Source organism: Drosophila miranda, chromosome XL (assembly GCF_003369915.1).
Source record: "Drosophila miranda strain MSH22 chromosome XL, D.miranda_PacBio2.1, whole genome shotgun sequence".
In the NCBI taxonomy this organism is placed as follows: domain Eukaryota; kingdom Metazoa; phylum Arthropoda; class Insecta; order Diptera; family Drosophilidae; genus Drosophila; species Drosophila miranda.
In genome coordinates this window covers 21,715,368-21,739,178 of record NC_046673.1, presented here as the reverse complement: position 1 = coordinate 21,739,178, position 23,811 = coordinate 21,715,368, and the positions used below count along the sequence as shown (strand labels likewise).

Below are 23,811 nucleotides of genomic sequence, written 5' to 3'. Positions count from 1 at the left end.
GGCCAGTATGTCGTTCTATTTCATTTCGCCACTTCAGCGTCAGAGTGCCAGGAAGTAAGCTAACAGTCCAGCGACCCTCAGCATTGCTTGAACCACCTCAATCCTATCCTATCCGATCCGATCCGATCCATCCCCCTCAGAGGTGCCATGTGCTCTTTGTACGTCGAGTTAGTGGAGGTCCATGTACTCGAGCAGCTCTATGCGGCTGCCACTGCGGGCATAAGCTATGGCTTCACTGTCGGGGAAAAGGGTCTTGTGCTCAAGGTGCGGGGCTACAACGAGAAGCTCCATCTGGTGGTGGAGGCCATTGCCCAGGCGATTGTGAGTGTGGCCGACAGTCTCGAGGAGTCCATCCTAAATAACTATCGCGACAATCTCCGGGAGCTCTATTTTTATGAGTTGATCAAGTCGCCGCTGCTTTGCAGGTGAGAGGAACTGTTTCTTACTCTAGATCTGGAACCGGTATATCCATTTGATTTTTTAGGGACATTCGCGCATGTGTGATTGAGGAGTCTCATTGGCTGACCATCGACAAGTACAAGAGCATCAATGGCATCACTTTGGAGGAATTCAAGGCCTTTGCTCAACGGTTCCCTCAGGAGCTGTACATTCAGGCCCTCATTGAGGGCAACTACACGGAGCTGTCCGCCTGCAGTTTGTTAAATACGGTGATCAGTCGCCTCCAATGTCGGGCCATTTCAGAGCCCCAATTGCTGGAGGACAGTGTGAAGGAATTGCCACAAGGTAGCCACTGCACTCTCTGTAATGCCCTCAACGATCGCGATGCCAACACGGTGATCATGAACTACTATCAAATCGGACCGAATACGATCCGAGTGCAGAGCATCCTCGATCTGATGATGGAAATCCTTGAGGACCCCATCCATGAATATCTGTGCACACAGGAGAAACTGTGCTACGAGGTGTACGCCAGAGTACGGCTCTATTATGGCATTGTTGGGTACTCAATTACTGCCTCGTCGCATCAAACGAAAAAGGGAGCCAAGAATTTGGAGCGGGGCATCGATCAATTCCACCACGCGATGCTACAGATCCTCAACAAAATGCGCGACGATGAGTTTTTGCGCTCCAAGGAGAAACTCATTCAGGCGAAGCTCGCCCCTGACGACAGCCTGGCCATGGAATCGGATCGCCATTGGGAGGAGATTATCAATGGGGATTTTCTGTTCGATCGGAATCAACAATAGGCCGATGCCTTGCACAATATCACCAAAGAGGAGATGATTAGCTTCGTGGTAGACACGAATGCCGCACATTGTCGCAAACTTTCGATTCAGGTAATTGGAAATCCGCCCACCGAATGGGCGTACGATTGGGCTTCGGAAAGAACCAATTACAGCAGCGACGTCTTCCTCGAGACCCATCAGACGCCGAGCTCTGTTTCCGTTTCAGAAGATCAATTGGCCGATGGCAGTGAGAATGGGGATTGGAAGTCCACAACATTCAGTTGGGAAGAAAGCCTGTACGAGGATCTGGGCAGTCGACTGAACCTTGTACTTCTCCCCACACAAGGTACGCTTTTCTAGGGGATTCCCTCGTGAACGGTTTCTAAATCATTTCCCGCTCTTTTCAGGTGAAAACCGTCGTGTTCGACAAGACGGGAACTATCACCCATGGCACACCGATGACCAGCAAGGTCACCCTCTTCGTGCCGCCCCAAGTGTGCAGCCTGGCCCGTGCCTTGACCATTGTGGGAGCTGCCGAACAGAACAGCGAACATCCCATTGCCTCGGCCATTGTGCTCTTTGCCAAGGACGTGCTCAACGTGGGACCGGCTGCCGCCGCCCAGCAGGGCGGAAATTTCGGCAAGAGTTCACATTTCCAGGCAGTGCCGGGATGCGGCATTCGCGTGAGCGTCTCCAACTACGAGCAGACACTGCGACAGGCCTGCAATGCAGAGCGGATCATCAACTACGAGAATCTGTACCGGCAGCATCCACAGAGCTCCATCAATGTGGAGAATGGGGCCACTGTGGAGCATCTGATGCCACAGCGGGATGTGCGCAAGTCCATGGATGTGGCGCAACAGCAGCTGCTGGCACTTGAGGGCGTTGTCGGCGAGGAGCAGCAGAAGCTGATCGACGGGCCGGAGATACGAGTGCTGATTGGCAATCGCGAGTGGATGCAGCGGAATGCCATCGAAGTGCCGCTGGAGATCTGCGACTGTATGACGCACGAGGAGCGCAAAGGGCACACGGCGGTGCTGTGCGCCCTGAACGGGCAGTTGGTGTGCATGTTCGCCGTCTCGGATATGGTCAAGCCGGAGGCACATTTGGCCGTGTACACGCTCAAGCGTATGGGCATCGATGTGGTCCTGCTGACGGGCGACAACAAGAACACGGCAGCGAGCATAGCAAGAGAAGTACGATCCTACCATTTAGAGTTTCCCGGAATCCTAAGTCATTTACCCTTTTCCTCCACAGGTTGGCATTCGGACAGTGTATGCGGAGGTGCTGCCATCCCATAAGGTGGCCAAAATCCAAAGGATCCAGCAGCACGGCATACGCGTGGCCATGGTCGGGGATGGTGTGAACGACAGCCCGGCACTGGCGCAGGCCGATGTGGGCATCACGATAGCTGCGGGCACAGATGTTGCTGCCGAGGCCTCGGACATTGTCCTGATGCGCAACGATCTGCTGGATGTGGTCGCCTGTCTGGATCTCTCGCGGTGCACAGTGCGTCGCATACGATATAACTTTTTCTTTGCCAGCATGTACAATCTGTTGGGCATACCGCTGGCCAGCGGACTGTTTGCCCCATATGGTTTCACCCTGCTGCCGTGGATGGCCTCGGTGGCAATGGCCGCCAGTTCGGTGAGCGTTGTGTGCTCCTCGCTGCTGCTGAAGATGTACCGCAAGCCGACGGCCAAGACACTGCGCACGGCCGAGTATGAGGCGCATCTGGCCGCCGAGCGGGCGCGTCGCAATGGCTCCTCATCGGAGTCGGAGCTGGACAACCTGTCGCTGCATCGGGGCCTCGACGATCTGCCCGAAGTCGGTGGCAAGCGGTTGGCCTTCAAGCGTTCAAACACTTCGCTCATTTCGAGGATCCTTATGCAGGGAAACGGTGGCATTGGCGGTCACTCGTCGACGGACAAGCATGAGGAGGGACTCCTCGATCCCGAGGACCAGTACGACGGACGCACCAAAATCGTGAAGAGCCGATACCTGAGCGACAGCACAGAGCTTCAAAAGCTGTGAATTGTACACCCACACAGGCCACAGGACAAAACAAATTTGCAGTGTAACCATTTTTGTAAAGTAAAAACGAAAAAACGAGACATAATACATATGTATATATAGTATATACAACGTATATAGAGTATATAGAGCATATGCATGCAATAATACATGGTTATTGAATTCTTGTATTTACCGACAGACTCCATCGAACTCACATCCTATCATCCCTTGGCTTCCCTCCTCATTATAATGTTTATATATCCTTCGCTTTTTTTTTTGTTTTTGTTTATTTTCTCTCCCCGTAATTATTATATGCAAGCATAAGGACTTCTTTTTTTTATATATCGTAAGTTATATTGTACTATTATTAAGTTCACTTGAACAAACGAAGGGTCAAAAGGCACGAGAAAGAGACATCAAAGACATGAACTATTGTTACTTATTGTTAATTTGCACGATCATTAAACCATTAATTAATTAAATAAATAAATATAAACCAAACATCCACACAGACACAACGGAAATGTAAAGCATATTCGAGAGGGTTTTGGTGCCACATTCTGGAACATTCTGGATCCAAGAGTAAAAGCGTATCCTTTTTCCTACCGCTAACCCGAGAGCGAAGCATAACTCTCCTGGAATCCATGGAGTGCGAAATACTAATGGCATAATCTTTGGACATTTCAAACTCTGAATAGAACCATTTGAATAGGAGAAAACATTCTCCTGGTAGCCAACGTGTACGCCACAATTTTTTTCTAAAGCCTTTTGAAGTTAGGGAGCAGTTCACCCACAGAAAACCGTACCCCTATGTGACACAGACACGGCGTAAGTTTTTTTATTGCATTCTCCGGACCGATATTCGGACGGGAGCAGCTTTTTTCGGCCTTTTTTCATCAATAGATGAAAGTTTAACCTTTATTTTATTTCTTTCGCAAAGTTCTTTCGTCTATAAAGTGGTTTATTGTGTTGGGTATGACACGCTTACTCCGGAGTAGGAACATATGCTGGATCAGTCATCTCTACGTTGATGACTTGGCCGTTTTGCATACCCAGCCCCCCGGGTGTGTCCGCTGCCTTGATGATATGCCCATTGTAGATGAAGCGCATGCCATCCATGGGGACATTTAAGCACAGAGTAGCAGCGTGCATAAGTTGGAAGAACTCGGTAGTTTTTTCAGTAATGATATGACCAAACACAACATTATCAGTGACTAAATTCAAAATAATACGTTCTGGGTTCGACATCTTGTTGTAATTTCCAATTCCAATTTCTAGAAGAAAAACGTGAGCTTTTTTTGGAATTGCTGTTGCGCATGCTCTTCTGAGTGTTTTGCCACTTACTTTGCTATAAATGACACAAATTATATGCTCCTTCCTCAAAGCGTTGCGTTTTTTCTTTTGCGAAAAATCCAAGTGGGACGAACTTTAAAATGGCGACGTTTGGCTTCGATTTCTGGCACTGGCTTTTGCGAGTATCGAGTGCAGCCGTGTGGACCCGACCGATAGATATTCAGATAGATATCGCCTGAGCCGACTTTTATCCGACTAATTTATTGTCTTCCCTAAATAGGCCTGCAAAGTCAATGATAAAGTACTGCCATCGATAGTTATGTCAAAAATATAAGTAAAAAAAAATATTTATATTGTAAATCGGTGAGCATCGGTTTTGAGTACACAAGCAGAAATGGCGGAGAATGTAGACATAGAAATAGATAATTTACAAGTGGCAATGGAGCCGGTATTCAGCCCTGAGAATCTAGAGACGGACGTTCCAGATCAATCGGAAAACGACAAAAAATCGTACAAGTAAGTGGAAACACATGAGGTGGGTAGAGGTACAGAACCTTGTGCATTCCTGATTGAGCCATGATTGCAGGTCCATTTTGCTCCAGAATGGCCTAAAAGCCTTGATCGTTTCGGACCCCGATCCAGTGAGCACTGGGGACTCTGTTGGCTACAAAACGGCCGCCCTTGCCCTGACGGTCGACTGCGGTTCGTTCAAAGATCCGCAGAATTTTCGCGGCCTGACGCACGTTTTGGAGCATCTGCTCCACATGGACGGCATCTTCACGTCGCATGTGAAACAATGTGGGGGCTTCAGCAACGTCAGAGCCGATTGCGAGGAGACGATGTTCTACTTTGAAGTGCCCGAGCTGCACCTAACCTCGACTCTGTTGCACCTGACGGCCCTGCTGATCAAACAGGATGTCCTAGAGCGCGAGAGGCTGCCGATCATAGCGGATCTTCGGCAAGAGGTCGAGGACTACCAGGCGCAGCGGAATCTGCTGCTGGCCAGCCTGGCCGCCGACAACTATCCGCATGAGCTGTACGACTGGGACAATTTGGCCGAGCTCAAGGAGAAGGATCCCGAGGATGCCCTCGCCGCGATGATCCAACAGCTGCGACGCGACAATTATGCGGCCAATCACATGCACGTATGCCTGCAGGCAAGCCTCTCCCTCAAGGAGCTGGAGAAGATGATCTGCCGCCACTTTGGTGTGATACCAAGCAACGGCATGGAGTCGGTAAATCTCACACGGTTCGATTATCGCACCGCCTTCCGTCCGGAGTTTCACGAGAATGTGTTCTATGTGACTTCCTCGGATGGCGGATGTCGGCTGGACCTGACATGGCTGCTGCCCAGTGTCCGGCAGTATTACCGCAGCAAGCCGGAGGCGTTCCTGGCCTATTTGCTCAGCCAGGAGGGTCCTGGCAGTCTCTGTGTCTACCTGCGGCATCGCCGTTGGTCGGTCTCTCTGCTGGCTGGCGTCGATGATAATGGCTTCAATCTCAACTCCATCTATTCGCTGTTCAAGCTGTCCATCCACCTCACCGACGAAGGCTACAAGCACATCGATGGGGTGCTGGCCGCGACCTTTGCCTATATAAAGCTCATCGCTGCCTCGGACTCGGCGGTACTGCGGCCTTTGTATGACAAACAGCAGTTGATTGAGGAGGCCAGATTCCGTTTCCAGACCCATCGTACGGCCCTCTACAACGTACAGGATCTGGTGCTATCTAGCAAATATTATCCGGGTAAGGATGTGCTCACCGCCAGGGGCCTCTACTACGAATACAGCGACCAGCACATGTCCGAAATGATTGGATTTCTGAACAAAATGGACTTCAATATGGTGATTACCTCGGGGATACGTACGTGGGCGACAGCCCCAGCCCCATGCCCGACCAATGGAAGAAATTGTGGCACGAATTCAATCCCATCGAGGAGCTGTGCCTGCCAGAACCCAATGCCTTTGTGGCCGAGGATTTTAGGATATTTTGGCTGGAACTGGGTAAACCGGACCTACCGCCGTGCCCCAAGAAGCTGATGAAGACAAACATCTGCGAGCTGTGGTATCGTCTGGACGACAAATTCGGGGAGCCCAAGGCCAGTATGTCGTTCTATTTCATTTCGCCACTTCAGCGTCAGAGTGCCAGGAAGTAAGCTAACAGTCCAGCGACCCTCAGCATTGCTTGAACCACCTCAATCCTATCCTATCCGATCCGATCCGATCCATCCCCCTCAGAGGTGCCATGTGCTCTTTGTACGTCGAGTTAGTGGAGGTCCATGTACTCGAGCAGCTCTATGCGGCTGCCACTGCGGGCATAAGCTATGGCTTCACTGTCGGGGAAAAGGGTCTTGTGCTCAAGGTGCGGGGCTACAACGAGAAGCTCCATCTGGTGGTGGAGGCCATTGCCCAGGCGATTGTGAGTGTGGCCGACAGTCTCGAGGAGTCCATCCTAAATAACTATCGCGACAATCTCCGGGAGCTCTATTTTTATGAGTTGATCAAGTCGCCGCTGCTTTGCAGGTGAGAGGAACTGTTTCTTACTCTAGATCTGGAACCGGTATATCCATTTGATTTTTTAGGGACATTCGCGCATGTGTGATTGAGGAGTCTCATTGGCTGACCATCGACAAGTACAAGAGCATCAATGGCATCACTTTGGAGGAATTCAAGGCCTTTGCTCAACGGTTCCCTCAGGAGCTGTACATTCAGGCCCTCATTGAGGGCAACTACACGGAGCTGTCCGCCTGCAGTTTGTTAAATACGGTGATCAGTCGCCTCCAATGTCGGGCCATTTCAGAGCCCCAATTGCTGGAGGACAGTGTGAAGGAATTGCCACAAGGTAGCCACTGCACTCTCTGTAATGCCCTCAACGATCGCGATGCCAACACGGTGATCATGAACTACTATCAAATCGGACCGAATACGATCCGAGTGCAGAGCATCCTCGATCTGATGATGGAAATCCTTGAGGACCCCATCTATGAATATCTGTGCACACAGGAGAAACTGCGCTACGAGGTGTACGCCAGAGTACGGCTCTATTATGGCATTGTTGGGTACTCAATTACTGCCTCGTCGCATCAAACGAAAAAGGGAGCCAAGAATTTGGAGCGGGGCATCGATCAATTCCACCACGCGATGCTACAGATCCTCAACAAAATGCGCGACGATGAGTTTTTGCGCTCCAAGGAGAAACTCATTCAGGCGAAGCTCGCCCCTGACGACAGCCTGGCCATGGAATCGGATCGCCATTGGGAGGAGATTATCAATGGGGATTTTCTGTTCGATCGGAATCAACAACAGGCCGATGCCTTGCACAATATCACCAAAGAGGAGATGATTAGCTTCGTGGTAGACACGAATGCCGCACATTGTCGCAAACTTTCGATTCAGGTAATTGGAAATCCGCCCACCGAATGGGCGTACGATTGGGCTTCGGAAAGAACCAATTACAGCAGCGACGTCTTCCTCGAGACCCATCAGACGCCGAGCTCTGTTTCCGTTTCAGAAGATCAATTGGCCGATGGCAGTGAGAATGGGGATTGGAAGTCCACAACATTCAGTTGGGAAGAAAGCCTGTACGAGGATCTGGGCAGTCGACTGAACCTTGTACTTCTCCCCACACAAGGTACGCTTTTCTAGGGGATTCCCTCGTGAACGGTTTCTAAATCATTTCCCGCTCTTTTCAGGTGAAAACCGTCGTGTTCGACAAGACGGGAACTATCACCCATGGCACACCGATGACCAGCAAGGTCACCCTCTTCGTGCCGCCCCAAGTGTGCAGCCTGGCCCGTGCCTTGACCATTGTGGGAGCTGCCGAACAGAACAGCGAACATCCCATTGCCTCGGCCATTGTGCTCTTTGCCAAGGACATGCTCAACGTGGGACCGGCTGCCGCCGCCCAGCAGGGCAGAAATTTCGGCAAGAGTTCACATTTCCAGGCAGTGCCGGGATGCGGCATTCGCGTGAGCGTCTCCAACTACGAGCAGACACTGCGACAGGCCTGCAATGCAGAGCGGATCATCAACTACGAGAATCTGTACCGGCAGCATCCACAGAGCTCCATCAATGTGGAGAATGGGGCCACTGTGGAGCATCTGATGCCACAGCGGGATGTGCGCAAGTCCATGGAAGTGGCGCAACAGCAGCTGCTGGCACTTGAGGGCGTTGTCGGCGAGGAGCAGCAGAAGCTGATCGACGGGCCGGAGATACGAGTGCTGATTGGCAATCGCGAGTGGATGCAGCGGAATGCCATCGAAGTGCCGCTGGAGATCTGCGACTGTATGACGCACGAGGAGCGCAAAGGGCACACGGCGGTGCTGTGCGCCCTGAACGGGCAGTTGGTGTGCATGTTCGCCGTCTCGGATATGGTCAAGCCGGAGGCACATTTGGCCGTGTACACGCTCAAGCGTATGGGCATCGATGTGGTCCTGCTGACGGGCGACAACAAGAACACGGCAGCGAGCATAGCAAGAGAAGTACGATCCTACCATTTAGAGTTTCCCGGAATCCTAAGTCATTTACCCTTTTCCTCCACAGGTTGGCATTCGGACAGTGTATGCGGAGGTGCTGCCATCCCATTAGGTGGCCAAAATCCAAAGGATCCAGCAGCACGGCATACGCGTGGCCATGGTCGGGGATGGTGTGAACGACAGCCCGGCACTGGCGCAGGCCGATGTGGGCATCACGATAGCTGCGGGCACAGATGTTGCTGCCGAGGCCTCGGACATTGTCCTGATGCGCAACGATCTGCTGGATGTGGTCGCCTGTCTGGATCTCTCGCGGTGCACAGTGCGTCGCATACGATATAACTTTTTCTTTGCCAGCATGTACAATCTGTTGGGCATACCGCTGGCCAGCGGACTGTTTGCCCCATATGGTTTCACCCTGCTGCCGTGGATGGCCTCGGTGGCAATGGCCGCCAGTTCGGTGAGCGTTGTGTGCTCCTCGCTGCTGCTGAAGATGTACCGCAAGCCGACGGCCAAGACACTGCGCACGGCCGAGTATGAGGCGCATCTGGCCGCCGAGCGGGCGCGTCGCAATGGCTCCTCATCGGAGTCGGACAACCTGTCGCTGCATCGGGGCCTCGACGATCTGCCCGAAGTCGGTGGCAAGCGGTTGGCCTTCAAGCGTTCAAACACTTCGCTCATTTCGAGGATCTTTATGCAGGGAAACGGTGGCATTGGCGGTCACTCGTCGACGGACAAGCATGAGGAGGGACTCCTCGATCCCGAGGACCAGTACGACGGACGCACCAAAATCGTGAAGAGCCGATACCTGAGCGACAGCACAGAGCTTCAAAAGCTGTGAATTGTACACCCACACAGGCCACAGGACAAAACAAATTTGCAGTGTAACCATTTTTGTAAAGTAAAAACGAAAAAACGAGACATAATACATATGTATATATAGTATATACAACGTATATAGAGTATATAGAGCATATGCATGCAATATTACATGGTTATTGAATTCTTGTATTTACCGACAGACTCCATCGAACTCACATCCTATCATCCCTTGGCTTCCCTCCTCATTATAATGTTTATATATCCTTCGCTTTTTTTTTTGTTTTTGTTTATTTTCTCTCCCCGTAATTATTATATGCAAGCATAAGGACTTCTTTTTTTTATATATCGTAAGTTATATTGTACTATTATTAAGTTCACTTGAACAAACGAAGGGTCAAAAGGCACGAGAAAGAGACATCAAAGACATGAACTATTGTTACTTATTGTTAATTTGCACGATCATTAAACCATTAATTAATTAAATAAATAAATATAAACCAAACATCCACACAGACACAACGGAAATGTAAAGCATATTCGAGAGGGTTTTGGTGCCACATTCTGGAACATTCTGGATCCAAGAGTAAAAGCGTATCCTTTTTCCTACCGCTAACCCGAGAGCGAAGCATAACTCTCCTGGAATCCATGGAGTGCGAAATACTAATGGCATAATCTTTGGACATTTCAAACTCTGAATAGAACCATTTGAATAGGAGAAAACATTCTCCTGGTAGCCAACGTGTACGCCACAATTTTTTTCTAAAGCCTTTTGAAGTTAGGGAGCAGTTCACCCACAGAAAACCGTACCCCTATGTGACACAGACACGGCGTAAGTTTTTTTATTGCATTCTCCGGACCGATATTCGGACGGGAGCAGCTTTTTTCGGCCTTTTTTCATCAATAGATGAAAGTTTAACCTTTATTTTATTTCTTTCGCAAAGTTCTTTCGTCTATAAAGTGGTTTATTGTGTTGGGTATGACACGCTTACTCCGGAGTAGGAACATTTGCTGGATCAGTCATCTCTACGTTGATGACTTGGCCGTTTTGCATACCCAGCCCCCCGGGTGTGTCCGCTGCCTTGATGATATGCCCATTGTAGATGAAGCGCATGCCATCCATGGGGACATTTGCGCGCAGAGTAGCAGCGCGCATAAGTTGGAAGAACTCGGTAGTTTTGTCAGTAATGATATGACCAAGCTCAACATTATGAGTGACTACTTTCAAAATAATACGTTCTGGGTTCGACATCTTGTTGTAATTTCCAATTCCAATTTCTAGAAGAAAAACGTGAGCTTTTTTTTGGAATTGCTGTTGCGCATGCTCTTCTGAGTGTTTTGCCACTTACTTTGCTATAAATGACACAAATTATATGCTCCTTCCTCAAAGCGTTGCGTTTTTTCTTTTGCGAAAAATCCAAGTGGGACGAACTTTAAAATGGCGACGTTTGGCTTCGATTCCTGGCACTGGCTTTTGCGAGTATCGAGTGCAGCCGTGTGGACCCGACCGATAGATATTCAGATAGATATCGCCTGAGCCGACTTTTATCCGACTAATTTATTGTCTTCCCTAAATAGGCCTGCAAAGTCAATGATAAAGTACTGCCATCGATAGTTATGTCAAAAATATAAGTAAAAAAATATTTATATTGTAAATCGGTGAGCATCGGTTTTGAGTACACAAGCAGAAATGGCGGAGAATGTAGACATAGAAATAGATAATTTTGTTATGGGCGGTTTTGGAGAGAGCCGATAGGTATCAGGCCTGGAGAAGAAAGAGACAGCGGCATCTATAGTGGATCCTGGGAAGAGTGGCAGAGTTGCGTGGGAGAAAAGGAAACGGGAGGAGGAAGAAAAAAAAAAAAGTTTCCGGTGGAGAATGGTGGAGGCACGTGCGGTGCCCTGGAAGAAAAAAAGGAAACAAAATTGGTGATCGTGGAGACGACGATCCCACCAAGACATCAGCGGCAGGCATCAACATCAGCGGAAGCGGCGGACATCGGCAGCAGCATCCCGGTACTGGCCAGGCCGGAAAACTGTTGCGAGAACCGTCAGCGGAGCACCGGCACCAAGGAACCGTCAGCGGGGCACCGACTGGAGACACGTTTCTGTCCCCACACACCAACCCCCCCCGGGGAAAGAATCCGGACTTCAAAGCAGAAATACACCCACACGAATCAATATCACACACCTTCATCCACCCACATCACACACAACCCACGCATGTATGGGTATACCCTCATTCATAACACATCACATAACATCACCACATTTCACACATCTACACCCGTCCGACCCACAATTAAACAATATATCACGATCATATAAAAAAACACCTCGATCAAACGTAAACATCAGCAAGCATCAGGAAGCAACAACCTCTATCAAAGGGGGCTGCCAATTCGGCCGAAATAGGGTTTATTTTTTTGTTAGTATTTTTGTGTTAGTATTTGTTTCCTTTATATAAACCTAGATTATTAATTAATAATGTTCAAGATAAATAAGAAAATATAATGGATATAAAATGGAAAATTTGAAAAGAGTCATGAGTGAATAGAAAACGGTAGTTGGGTGGGACGAGAGCGAGAAGAAGAGCGGGACCCTGAATATGAAAAGGGAGCGAATTCAAAAGGTGGCGCTCATGGAAGGGTGGGACCCTGCTAGGGATAACGAAACCAACTATCCCCACTGACGAAAGTGCCAACGAGGACAAGTCTGTCCTATAAATTAGATTTGTTTTTTTGTATGTTTTTTTTTGTTTTTGTTTTGTTCAATCCGTCCCCTGGCTTATCGGGTCGGAAACACCCCTGACTTCACCGTGAGCTAGCTGGGAACGATAGGCCAGTATTAGTAGTATAGTAGTAGTAGTATAGTTAGTATTTTTGTGTTAATATTTGTTTCCTTTATATAAACCTAGATTATTAATTAATAATGTTCAAGATAAATAAGAAAATATAATGGATATAAAATGGAAAATTTGAAAAGAGTCATGAGTGAATAGAAAACGGTAGTTGGGTGGGACGAGAGCGAGAAGAAGAGCGGGACCCTGAATATGAAAAGGGAGCGAATTCAAAAGGTGGCGCTCATGGAAGGGTGGGACCATGCTAGGGATAACGAAACCAACTATCCCCGCTGACGAAAGTGCCAACGAGGACAAGTCTGTCCTATAAATTAGATTTGTTTTTTTGTATGTTTTTTTTGTTTTTGTTTTGTTCAATCCGTCCCCTGGCTTATCGGGTCGGAAGCACCCCTGACTTCACCGTGAACTAGCTGGGAACGATAGGCCAGTATTAGTAGTATAGTAGTAGTAGTATAGTTAGTATTTTTGTGTTAGAATTTGTTTCCTTTATATAAACCTAGATTATTAATTAATAATGTTCAAGATAAATAAGAAAATATAATGGATATAAAATGGAAAATTTGAAAAGAGTCATGAGTGAATAGAAAACGGTAGTTGGGTGGGACGAGAGCGAGAAGAAGAGCGGGACCCTGAATATGAAAAGGGAGCGAATTCAAAAGGTGGCGCTCATGGAAGGGTGGGACCCTGCTAGGGATAACGAAACCAACTATCCCCACTGACGAAAGTGCCAACGAGGACAAGTCTGTCCTATAAATTAGATTTGTTTTTTTGTATGTTTTTTTTTGTTTTTGTTTTGTTCAATCCGTCCCCTGGCTTATCGGGTCGGAAACACCCCTGACTTCCCCGTGAGCTAGCTGGGAACGATAGGCCAGGGCATGATGCAATTATACAAGGTGGTCTCGTCGGCAATAGTTAGTCCATTAACGTATGCTAGCAATAAGTGCGAGTGAAGGGCACATAGTATAGTGAGTGTGAGTGAGACGGTATATGTTGATGTTGATTAACCCTTAACAGGCCCGTGGGTTTTAAAATTTTAAAATAAAATGATTTTACTGATATATTAATATTTAAATTTTATGCAGCCATTAATAATTTTTCTTCAACATTTTTAGTTATATTAAAATGTTCTTTTACATAATATATAAAGATTATTTCTAATTCTGTGGTATTTTTTTTATATGCTTTTATAATTTTGTTGTTGTCGGGACATAAGGGCTAAGAATATATCAAACAATTCGTCCGTAAACAACCTTCATCAACAAGCAAGCATGCACTGACGATAAGGGACAGCACGAACGAACTTCGGCTCCCGACGAGACCACCTTGTATAATTGCATCATGGGCCAGGGTGGCAAAGAGGCGGATCATAACAAATGGCGCCCAATGGTAATAGAAGGGATCGATTTTAAACGCGAGTCTTAAAGACCCGGTGTAAAATGGAACCCTGGTAGAACGAAACTCAGCCGGTCCGCGAGCCGGGAATAAATCCTAGCCGTCGTAGCCGCTGAGAGGAGTAGAAGAGAGGAAAATGGACATGGTAGTTATGTATCGGAGGTAGAAGGGAAGGAAGTGTGTGTCCCGAGTTGTGGTCCAGGTATTACCAGGTGGTAGTAGCCTCGTTGCCCGACTCGTGGAGCTCGCTGTCTGGATCTGAAAAGAGGAAGAGGTGCCGGAGGATCTGTCGAGTCGTGGTCCGGGTTATGTCCAGAGGCATTAACGTCGTTGTCCGATTCTGGGGGATCCACGGCGATCTGAGGGAGGAAACAGCAAAGGGAGTTGGCACTCAGAAAAAGTAAGCGAAGGTAAATAGCAAGGGGAAAAGAAGGGGGTCCGCTCACCTGCAAAACAATTAATGCAGTTGTCTCTCGTCCCACCAAACAAATTAAAGGTGAATTTTTGTCTGAAGCAGTTTGGGAATTATATGTTTTTTTTTGTTAGTGATTTAGCAGACTATTGGAAAGCCGAAGCAAGAAAACCCAAAGGGAAATCATTTTTTTTTTTAGGACTGACGATCCTCGCTAGCATTGTTTGGAAGCAATTTTAGAAGTAGGCATTAGGCAAGTCATCGGAAAAAGAGTTTTTGTTTGGGAGAGGAAGTATTTAGTTATTTAGTGTTGCATTTAATTAGGCGATTAATTGTAGATGTAGGTGTTTATTTATTTGATTGAATCAGTTTGGATATTTAGATTTATCAATTTATTGATTTAAATTAACCGATTTATGTATTTAAATTTATTTATTTGGTTATCTAAACATTGAATTAATTATTCGCTTATTTATTTATTGCACTATTTATTTATTTGTTTTCTCGTTACGATTGAAGGTATTGAGGATTAATTAGCCTGGAACTAATAATAATAAACAGATAATAAACAATCCAATTTATTTATCACCAAGATAGTTAAGTAAATAGGGAATAGACGAAGCAAAGGAGTACGTTAGGAAAATTGGTTGATGAGTGACCCGGAGATTTTTAAAGGGTCGGGAAAGACAAGGCGTAGCCCAGAGGCACAGCGCAGGTACCAGCCGTACAACATGCCGACGACTCGGTCCCAGGACGGTAAAGCCGGCAGTAGGCCGGAAGGGCCGTCGCAAGTGGCGGAAAACGTACATGCGGAGGTCAACAGGAAGCACCCGCGAACCAGCAAGCACATCCAACGCACTTGTTCGTGGACAACCGAACATTGGAGGCCGATCAGAGGACCCAAGCCGATCAGAGACCCGTGGAGGAGTGGCTGTTCAACGGGATGGGCGCAGGAGCAAACCCTAACAGGAATCGACCGAGTTTCGGAGAGGCTAGGCAGGAGCAAGTGCAGATACGAAGATGGGGACTTAGCTTCGACGGCGATCCAAAGGGGATGCCCGTGGCGGAATTCATATTCCGGGTGGAGCATCTACAGACGTCGTACCAGGTACCGTGGGCGGAGGTGTTGAAAGCCTTTCACACATTGGTCAGTGGCCACGCAAGGGATTGGTACTGGATGCATGTGCGGACGGTAGGAATGCCGGACTGGCCGAATCTGAGATATGGTCTCCAGCAGCAGTTTCAAGTTCGTCGGACAGAGTTCGAGCGAGAGCAAGTGCTCAGGGAACGCCGACAACGCCGCGGGGAGTCGGCGGACCAGTACATCCAGGAGATGTTGGTGTTGAGGTCGAGATTGCTGAATCCGTTCTCGGATTATGATCTAATAAAGATCATAAAGATCAATATTAGGAATGCAATTTCAAGGGTGATTTATCCAATGCAGATACCAAATCTCCAGAAGCTGCGAGAAGAGTGTGCGGACGCCGAGAAACTGCTGGCGACGCGATGGACAAGGAGCGGTCCAGACCATGGGGGTAGTAGGCGCAGGGAAGATCACAAAGTACATGAATTGGATGCGAACACTCACGACCCGGAGGAACAGACCGAGGCATTGGATGCTGTCCATAGGACGAGGGAATCCGGAGGCGACCGCACCCAGCTGAAGTGCTGGAATTGCGCTCAGCCGGGTCACACCTATTTTGAGTGTGAGTCGGCCGTACGTAACCTGTTCTGCTACAAGTGCGGGCTGGCCGGGGTCATCCTCCCTAAATGTCCTAAATGTCGGCCGGGAAACGCAAAAAGGAGCACGACGCAATTGGAGGAGTCGAGTTCCACGTCGCCGCGAAGCAGCCAATAGATAGGCCCTCCAACGTTAAATTAGATACCCCTAAGGAAAGAAGTAGCAATAAGAATATTTACACTACCATATATAAGGTTAACCAAGCGGTATTACCCGATAAAGGAAAGACAGCGGCAGTACGAACAGGCCAGGAATCGTATAATGGGGGACGAACTCGATGAGAGTATCCGAACGGGAGCAGTCAGAGCACAGCGGGCTCGGGACAGGTTTCAGGGGCGAAAGAGAAGGCGGCTTCAGGTGTGTGCTGCAGTCCACTCGGCAATTCGTCAGGATGACAGGCCATTCGCACGAGTGAAGTTGGGCCCGAGGACGCTGATGGGACTACTGGATACAGGGGCATCGGTGAGCCTTCTGGGGAAAGGTGGCCTGGAACTGATAGGAGAATTGGAGCTGAAACTTCAAGACATAAAGAAATTCTCAGTACAAATAGCGGGCGGCACTCCTCATAAAATACTGGGACATGTGTCGACAGTAATGACGTATGGAGGCTAGAAGCAGACTATGGAGTTGTTCCTGTGTCCCTCGCTGAAACAACCGCTGTACCTAGGGGTCGATTTCTGGCGGAAGTTTGGTCTGGCTCCGCATATAGTAGGCCTAGAACGACACAAGGAATTAGCCGAAATTGATGCTGAGGTGCTGACTAGGAGTAGACCAACGGAACCGCACGAATTGACGCACACGCAGCAGACACGTCTGGACCAGGTGAAGAACAACTTCAGGGCATTCGACACACATGGTTTGGGAAGAACGACGCTCGAAAGGCACGAAATTCAATTAATCGAGGGATCCGTACCCGTAAAGGAGCGATTCTACCCGGTGTCTCCCGCGGTGCAAGAGCTGTTGTTTGCCGAGGTGGGCGAAATGTTGCGCCTCGGAGTCATCGAAACCAGCGAGAGCCCGTGGAGCAACCGCGTGACGCTGGTACGTAAGCCGGGAAAAAACCGATTGTGTCTGGATGCGCGGAAACTAAACAAATTAACCGTGAAGGATGCTTACCCGCTGCAGAGCATCGAGTCAATTCTGAGCCGCGTAGAGGATACGGTGTACATCAGCAGCATCGATTTAAAGCACGCATTTTGGCAGATAGAGCTGGAGCCTGAAAGTCGGACGTACACAGCATTCACGGTGCCGGGCAGACCACTCTATCAATTTAAATCGATGCCCTTCGGGTTGTGCAATGCAGCCCAACGGCTGTGTCGGTTGATGGATCGAGTAATTCCACAACGACTCCGAAGCCATGTCTTTGTATACTTAGACGATCTACTAGTTATTTCCCGGACGTTTGAGGAGCATATACACCTGTTAGAGGAAGTGGCCAAGTGTCTCAAGGAGGCAAACCTGACAATTGGAAGAAAAAAATCGAAATTCGGCTATAAATATTTAAAGTATTTAGGGTACATCGTAGGCGACGGCGCACTTAGGACAGATCCGGAGAAAGTACAGGCGATAACCCAAATACCAATGCCAAGGAACGTGAGACAAATCCGGAGATTTTTGGGGACAGCTGGCTGGTTTCGGCGGTTTATCCGAAATTTCTCGGCACTCTCGGCTCCTCTGACAGACTGTCTGAAAGGAAAAGGGCAATTTAAGCTGACGGAGGAGGCAGGAAAATCGTTCGAGGAGCTCAAAAAAGCACTTACCAGTGCCCTCGTGCTACATCACCCAGACTTTAAGAAGCACTTCTTCATCCAGTGTGATGCGAGCCACGTGGGGATTGGAGCAGTTCTCTTCCAGAGGGATGATGAAGGAGCAGAGCACCCGATCGCATTCTTTTCGGCGAAGCTAAGAGGTGCACAGCTCAACTATAGCGTGCCAGAGAAGGAGTGTCTGGCGGCGGTAAGAGCCATAGAGAAGTTCCGTGCATACGTAGAACTGATGCCATTCACGGTGATAACAGATCACGCGAGTTTGCAGTGGCTCATGCGATTCAAAGCACTGGATGGGAGGCTAGCCAGGTGGTCGTTGGCTCTCCAGGCTTATGACTTCGAAATCGAGCACCGCAAAGGAAAGGAAAATATCGTCGCCGATATGCTGTCACGTCCCTTTGACGTGGACGCTATCGACTTCCTGGAGTTCGACACCACAGCCTTCGAGGATGAAGAATACCGAAGAAAAATTGAGTCGGTCCAGAGCGATGAGGATGAATTCCCAGACCTGAAGGTGGAGGAAGGACTGCTGTTTAAGCGCACACAATTTGGCCGGCCGGAATTAGAGGAGTTTTCGTGGAAGCTATGGATCCCGGAAGCCCTGACGAGCACACTGATCCAACAGGCTCACGACAGCGATGTGGCAATGCATGGAGGAATCGCGAGGACACTGGGACGGCTGCGACAGTTCTATTATTGGCCCCGGATGACCGTGCAGGTGAAGGCATATGTGGCTGATTGTAACACCTGCAAAGAAACAAAACATTCAACTCATGGGGGCCGAAACCAGAACCGAGAGGCCGATTCAAAAACTGTACCTGGATTTCCTGGGTCCATATCCGAGGACTCGAAGTGGCAATGTGGTCATACTAATAGTCCTCGATCACATGTCCAGATATGTCTGGTTGAAGGCTTTGCCTAAGGCGACGTCTTCGGCCGTGATCCGATTCTTGCACGCCGAGGTCTTCGCGCAGTTTGGCGTGCCTGAAATAGTGCATACCGATAATGGAAAGCAATTTGTGTCAGCTGAATTCTCTCAATTCCTGGATAGGAGAAGCATAACGCACCTGAAGTCGGGGAACTATGCACCGCAGGCGAACGCGGCCGAACGAGTGAACCAGACTGTACTGGCAGCAATAAGGACATACGCTAGTGAGGATCACACGCGCTGGGACGAGAAGCTGACGGAGATCCAGTGTGTGGCTAGGAGCGCTATACACACGGGTATCGGGACGTCGCCATACTTTGTGTTGTTTGGGCAGCACATGTTTACTAGCGGCCGAGATTATAAATTGGCACGCAGACTGGGCGCCCTAAATGATGCACAAATGTCACCCTTGGCGAGGAGTGACAAGATGGAGATAGTCCGAGATGAGGTCCGAGGAAACTCTCATGAAGCCTACAACAGAGCGAAGAACAGGTATAATCGAAAAGCTCGAGAAATTAGGTACTTACCGGGTCAGGAGATATATAAGCGGAATTTCGTGTTGAGCAAATTTAAAAACAACATCAACGCGAAGTTCAGCCCAAAATACGTCAAGTGCCGAGTGATCCGGAGTATGGGCAACAGTCTGTACGAGCTGGAGACGTTGCAAGGCTCACGTATTGGGGTGTTTCACGCAAAGGATCTGAAGCAGTAGCCCAGGCATCTCAGTCGATGGAGCCAGAGACTCTCAATCTCAGGGTGTGGGCGATGGCCTACGTTTGGGGCCCCTTAATTGAAAAAGCCCGCCAGCTTGGCACTCCCGTTTCGGCGGAGTAATCCTGGAAACGGTAGTGTGGTGTTATGGGCGGTTTTGGAGAGAGCCGATAGGTATCAGGGCTGGAGAAGAAAGAGACAGCGGCATCTATAGTGGATCCTGGGAAGCAGTGGCAGAGTTGCGTGGGAGAAAAGGAAACGGGGCGAGGAAGAAAAAAAAGAGAGAGTTTCCGGTGGAGAATAGTGGAGGCCGCACGTGCCCTGAAAGAAAAAAGGAAACAAAATTGGTGATCGTGGAGACGACGATCCCACCAAGACATCAGCGGCAGGCATCAACATCAGCGGAAGCGGCGGACATCGGCAGCAGCAGCCCGGTACTGGCCAGGCCGGAAAACTGGTGCGAGAACCGTCAGCGGAGCACCGGCACCAAGGAACCGTCAGCGGAGCACCGACTGGAGACACGTTTCTGTCCCCACACACCAGCCCCCCCGGGGAAAGAATCCGGACTTCAAAGCAGAAATACACCCACACGAATCAATATCACACACCTTCATCCACCCACATCACACACAACCCACGCATGTATACATACTCTCATTCATAACACATCACATAACATCACCACATTTCACACATCTACACCCGTCCGACCCACAATTAAACAATATATCACGATCATATAAAAAAACACCACGATCAAACGTAAACATCAGCAAGCATCAGGAAGCAACAACCTCTATCAAAGGGGGCTGCCAATTCGGCCGAAATAGGGTTTATTTTTTTTGTTAGTATTTTTGTGTTAGTATTTGTTTCCTTTATATAAACCTAGATTATTAATTAATAATGTTCAAGATAAATAAGAAAATATAATGGATATAAAATGGAAAATTTGAAAAGAGTCATGAGTGAATAGAAAACGGTAGTTGGGTGGGACGAGAGCGAGAAGAAGAGCGGGACCCTGAATATGAAAAGGGAGCGAATTCAAAAGGTGGCGCTCATGGAAGGGTGGGACCCTGCTAGGGATAACGAAACCAACTATCCCCACTGACGAAAGTGCCAACGAGGACAAGTCTGTCCTATAAATTAAATTTGTATTTTTTTGTATGTTTTTGTTGTTTTTGTTTTGTTCAATCCGTCCCCTGGCTTATCGGGTCGGAAACACCCCTGACTTCACCGTGAGCTAGCTGGGAACGATAGGCCAGTATTAGTAGTATAGTAGTAGTAGTATAGTTAGTATTTTTGTGTTAGTATTTGTTTCCTTTATATAAACCTAGATTATTAATTAATAATGTTCAAGATAAATAAGAAAATATAATGGATATAAAATGGAAAATTTGAAAAGAGTCATGAGTGAATAGAAAACGGTAGTTGGGTGGGACGAGAGCGAGAAGAAGAGCGGGACCCTGAATATGAAAAGGGAGCGAATTCAAAAGGTGGCGCTCATGGAAGGGTGGGACCCTGCTAGGGATAACGAAACCAACTATCCCCGCTGACGAAAGTGCCAACGAGGACAAGTCTGTCCTATAAATTAGATTTGTTTTTTTGTATGTTTTTTTTTGTTTTTGTTTTGTTCAATCCGTCCCCTGGCTTATCGGGTCGGAAACACCACTGACTTCCCCGTGAGCTAGCTGGGAACGATAGGCCAGGGTGGCAAAGAGGCGGATCATAACAATTTACAAGTGGCAATGGAGCCGGTATTCAGCCCTGAGAATCTAGAGACGGACGTTCCAGATCAATCGGAAAACGACAAAAAATCGTACAAGTAAGTGGAAACACATGAGGTGGGTAGAGGTACAGAACCTTGTGCATTCCTGATTGAGCCATGATTGCAGGTCCATTTTGCTCCAGAATGGCCTAAAAGCCTTGATCGTTTCGGACCCCGATCCAGTGAGCACTGGGGACTCTGTTGGCTACAAAACGGCCGCCCTTGCCCTGACGGTCGACTGCGGTTCGTTCAAAGATCCGCAGAATTTTCGCGGCCTGACGCACGTTTTGGAGCATCTGCTCCACATGGACGGCATCTTCACGTCGCATGTGAAACAATGTGGGGGCTTCAGCAACGTCAGAGCCGATTGCGAGGAGACGATGTTCTACTTTGAAGTGCCCGAGCTGCACCTAACCTCGACTCTGTTGCACCTGACGGCCCTGCTGATCAAACAGGATGTCCTAGAGCGCGAGAGGCTGCCGATCATAGCGGATCTTCGGCAAGAGGTCGAGGACTACCAGGCGCAGCGGAATCTGCTGCTGGCCAGCCTGGCCGCCGACAACTATCCGCATGAGCTGTACGACTGGGACAATTTGGCCGAGCTCAAGGAGAAGGATCCCGAGGATGCCCTCGCCGCGATGATCCAACAGCTGCGACGCGACAATTATGCGGCCAATCACATGCACGTATGCCTGCAGGCAAGCCTCTCCCTCAAGGAGCTGGAGAAGATGATCTGCCGCCACTTTGGTGTGATACCAAGCAACGGCATGGAGTCGGTAAATCTCACACGGCTCGATTATCGCACCGCCTTCCGTCCGGAGTTTCACGAGAATGTGTTCTATGTGACTTCCTCGGATGGCGGATGTCGGCTGGACCTGACATGGCTGCTGCCCAGTGTCCGGCAGTATTACCGCAGCAAGCCGGAGGCGTTCCTGGCCTATTTGCTCAGCCAGGAGGGTCCTGGCAGTCTCTGTGTCTACCTGCGGCATCGCCGTTGGTCGGTCTCTCTGCTGGCTGGCGTCGATGATAATGGCTTCAATCTCAACTCCATCTATTCGCTGTTCAAGCTGTCCATCCACCTCACCGACGAAGGCTACAAGCACATCGATGGGGTGCTGGCCGCGACCTTTGCCTATATAAAGCTCATCGCTGCCTCGGACTCGGCGGTACTGCGGCCTTTGTATGACAAACAGCAGTTGATTGAGGAGGCCAGATTCCGTTTCCAGACCCATCGTACGGCCCTCTACAACGTACAGGATCTGGTGCTATCTAGCAAATATTATCCGGGTAAGGATGTGCTCACCGCCAGGGGCCTCTACTACGAATACAGCGACCAGCACATGTCCGAAATGATTGGATTTCTGAACAAAATGGACTTCAATATGGTGATTACCTCGGGGGATACGTACGTGGGCGACAGCCCCAGCCCCATGCCCGACCAATGGAAGAAATTGTGGCACGAATTCAATCCCATCGAGGAGCTGTGCCTGCCAGAACCCAATGCCTTTGTGGCCGAGGATTTTAGGATATTTTGGCTGGAACTGGGTAAACCGGACCTACCGCCGTGCCCCAAGAAGCTGATGAAGACAAACATCTGCGAGCTGTGGTATCGTCTGGACGACAAATTCGGGGAGCCCAAGGCCAGTATGTCGTTCTATTTCATTTCGCCACTTCAGCGTCAGAGTGCCAGGAAGTAAGCTAACAGTCCAGCGACCCTCAGCATTGCTTGAACCACCTCAATCCTATCCTATCCGATCCGATCCGATCCATCCCCCTCAGAGGTGCCATGTGCTCTTTGTACGTCGAGTTAGTGGAGGTCCATGTACTCGAGCAGCTCTATGCGGCTGCCACTGCGGGCATAAGCTATGGCTTCACTGTCGGGAAAAGGGTCTTGTGCTCAAGGTGCGGGGCTACAACGAGAAGCTCCATCTGGTGGTGGAGGCCATTGCCCAGGCGATTGTGAGTGTGGCCGACAGTCTCGAGGAGTCCATCCTAAATAACTATCGCGACAATCTCCGGGAGCTCTATTTTTATGAGTTGATCAAGTCGCCGCTGCTTTGCAGGTGAGAGGAACTGTTTCTTACTCTAGATCTGGAACCGGTATATCCATTTGATTTTTTAGGGACATTCGCGCATGTGTGATTGAGGAGTCTCATTGGCTGACCATCGACAAGTACAAGAGCATCAATGGCATCACTTTGGAGGAATTCAAGGCCTTTGCTCAACGGTTCCCTCAGGAGCTGTACATTCAGGCCCTCATTGAGGGCAACTACACGGAGCTGTCCGCCTGCAGTTTGTTAAATACGGTGATCAGTCGCCTCCAATGTCGGGCCATTTCAGAGCCCCAATTGCTGGAGGACAGTGTGAAGGAATTGCCACAAGGTAGCCACTGCACTCTCTGTAATGCCCTCAACGATCGCGATGCCAACACGGTGATCATGAACTACTAT

The 23,811-nt window shown here is 49.0% G+C and overlaps 5 protein-coding genes across 7 annotated transcripts; all 5 read left to right on the top strand.

Annotated features, from left to right (window-relative positions):
* Positions 1-126: 126 nt before the first annotated feature.
* Positions 127-1,229, top strand: LOC108157533 (nardilysin). Its single transcript, XM_017289675.2, has 2 exons — positions 127-425; positions 485-1,229. The coding sequence occupies exons 1-2, from the start codon at positions 148-150 to the stop codon at positions 1,206-1,208; spliced, it is 1,002 nt and encodes a 333-aa protein (XP_017145164.2). The 5' UTR covers positions 127-147; the 3' UTR covers positions 1,209-1,229.
* On the top strand, positions 1,217-3,704 carry LOC117186953 (copper-transporting ATPase 1-like). Its single transcript, XM_033388385.1, has 3 exons — positions 1,217-1,533; positions 1,595-2,383; positions 2,445-3,704. Exons 2-3 carry the CDS (start codon positions 1,646-1,648, stop codon positions 3,219-3,221), a joined length of 1,515 nt encoding a protein of 504 aa, XP_033244276.1. The 5' UTR covers positions 1,217-1,533; positions 1,595-1,645; the 3' UTR covers positions 3,222-3,704.
* A 1,083-nt stretch (positions 3,705-4,787) lies between these two features.
* LOC117191134 (nardilysin-like) lies at positions 4,788-6,651 on the top strand. Its single transcript, XM_033396099.1, has 3 exons — positions 4,788-5,012; positions 5,083-6,359; positions 6,449-6,651. The coding sequence occupies exons 1-3, from the start codon at positions 4,891-4,893 to the stop codon at positions 6,649-6,651; spliced, it is 1,602 nt and encodes a 533-aa protein (XP_033251990.1). The 5' UTR covers positions 4,788-4,890.
* A 68-nt stretch (positions 6,652-6,719) lies between these two features.
* On the top strand, positions 6,720-9,130 carry LOC117186941 (copper-transporting ATPase 2-like). Of its 2 annotated transcripts, none has more exons than XM_033388343.1 (3): positions 6,720-7,018; positions 7,078-8,126; positions 8,188-8,758. In XM_033388343.1, the coding sequence occupies exons 1-3, from the start codon at positions 6,741-6,743 to the stop codon at positions 8,658-8,660; spliced, it is 1,800 nt and encodes a 599-aa protein (XP_033244234.1). In that variant the 5' UTR covers positions 6,720-6,740; the 3' UTR covers positions 8,661-8,758. The 2 variants fall into 2 exon arrangements, with proteins under 2 accessions (XP_033244234.1, XP_033244235.1); XM_033388344.1 differs by lacking the exon at positions 6,720-7,018 and adding an exon at positions 9,038-9,130 and having other exon boundaries at positions 8,034-8,126; positions 8,188-8,976.
* A 2,264-nt stretch (positions 9,131-11,394) lies between these two features.
* On the top strand, positions 11,395-23,160 carry LOC117186944 (nardilysin-like). 2 transcript variants are annotated; one of them, XM_033388353.1, is made up of 3 exons: positions 11,395-11,509; positions 21,330-21,418; positions 21,489-23,160. In XM_033388353.1, the coding sequence occupies exons 1-3, from the start codon at positions 11,477-11,479 to the stop codon at positions 23,056-23,058; spliced, it is 1,692 nt and encodes a 563-aa protein (XP_033244244.1). In that variant the 5' UTR covers positions 11,395-11,476; the 3' UTR covers positions 23,059-23,160. The 2 variants fall into 2 exon arrangements, with proteins under 2 accessions (XP_033244244.1, XP_033244247.1); XM_033388356.1 differs by lacking the exon at positions 11,395-11,509 and having other exon boundaries at positions 21,336-21,437.
* Positions 23,161-23,811: the final 651 nt, after the last annotated feature.

Coding starts and splice junctions, on each gene's coding strand:
- LOC108157533 (XM_017289675.2), top strand. CDS start 148: ATGTGCTCTTTGTACGTCGAGTTAGTGGAGGTCCATGTACTCGAGCAG. Junction 426..484: donor AAGTCGCCGCTGCTTTGCAG/GTGAGAGGAACT, acceptor TTGATTTTTTAG/GGACATTCGCGCATGTGTGA.
- LOC117186953 (XM_033388385.1), top strand. CDS start 1,646: ATGACCAGCAAGGTCACCCTCTTCGTGCCGCCCCAAGTGTGCAGCCTG. Junction 2,384..2,444: donor CAGCGAGCATAGCAAGAGAA/GTACGATCCTAC, acceptor TTTCCTCCACAG/GTTGGCATTCGGACAGTGTA.
- LOC117191134 (XM_033396099.1), top strand. CDS start 4,891: ATGGCGGAGAATGTAGACATAGAAATAGATAATTTACAAGTGGCAATG. Junction 5,013..5,082: donor AACGACAAAAAATCGTACAA/GTAAGTGGAAAC, acceptor CCATGATTGCAG/GTCCATTTTGCTCCAGAATG. Junction 6,360..6,448: donor GGTGATTACCTCGGGGATAC/GTACGTGGGCGA, acceptor TGTGCCTGCCAG/AACCCAATGCCTTTGTGGCC.
- LOC117186941 (XM_033388343.1), top strand. CDS start 6,741: ATGTGCTCTTTGTACGTCGAGTTAGTGGAGGTCCATGTACTCGAGCAG. Junction 7,019..7,077: donor AAGTCGCCGCTGCTTTGCAG/GTGAGAGGAACT, acceptor TTGATTTTTTAG/GGACATTCGCGCATGTGTGA. Junction 8,127..8,187: donor TGTACTTCTCCCCACACAAG/GTACGCTTTTCT, acceptor CGCTCTTTTCAG/GTGAAAACCGTCGTGTTCGA.
- LOC117186944 (XM_033388353.1), top strand. CDS start 11,477: ATGGCGGAGAATGTAGACATAGAAATAGATAAT. Junction 11,510..21,329: donor TAGACATAGAAATAGATAAT/TTTGTTATGGGC, acceptor GATCATAACAAT/TTACAAGTGGCAATGGAGCC. Junction 21,419..21,488: donor AACGACAAAAAATCGTACAA/GTAAGTGGAAAC, acceptor CCATGATTGCAG/GTCCATTTTGCTCCAGAATG.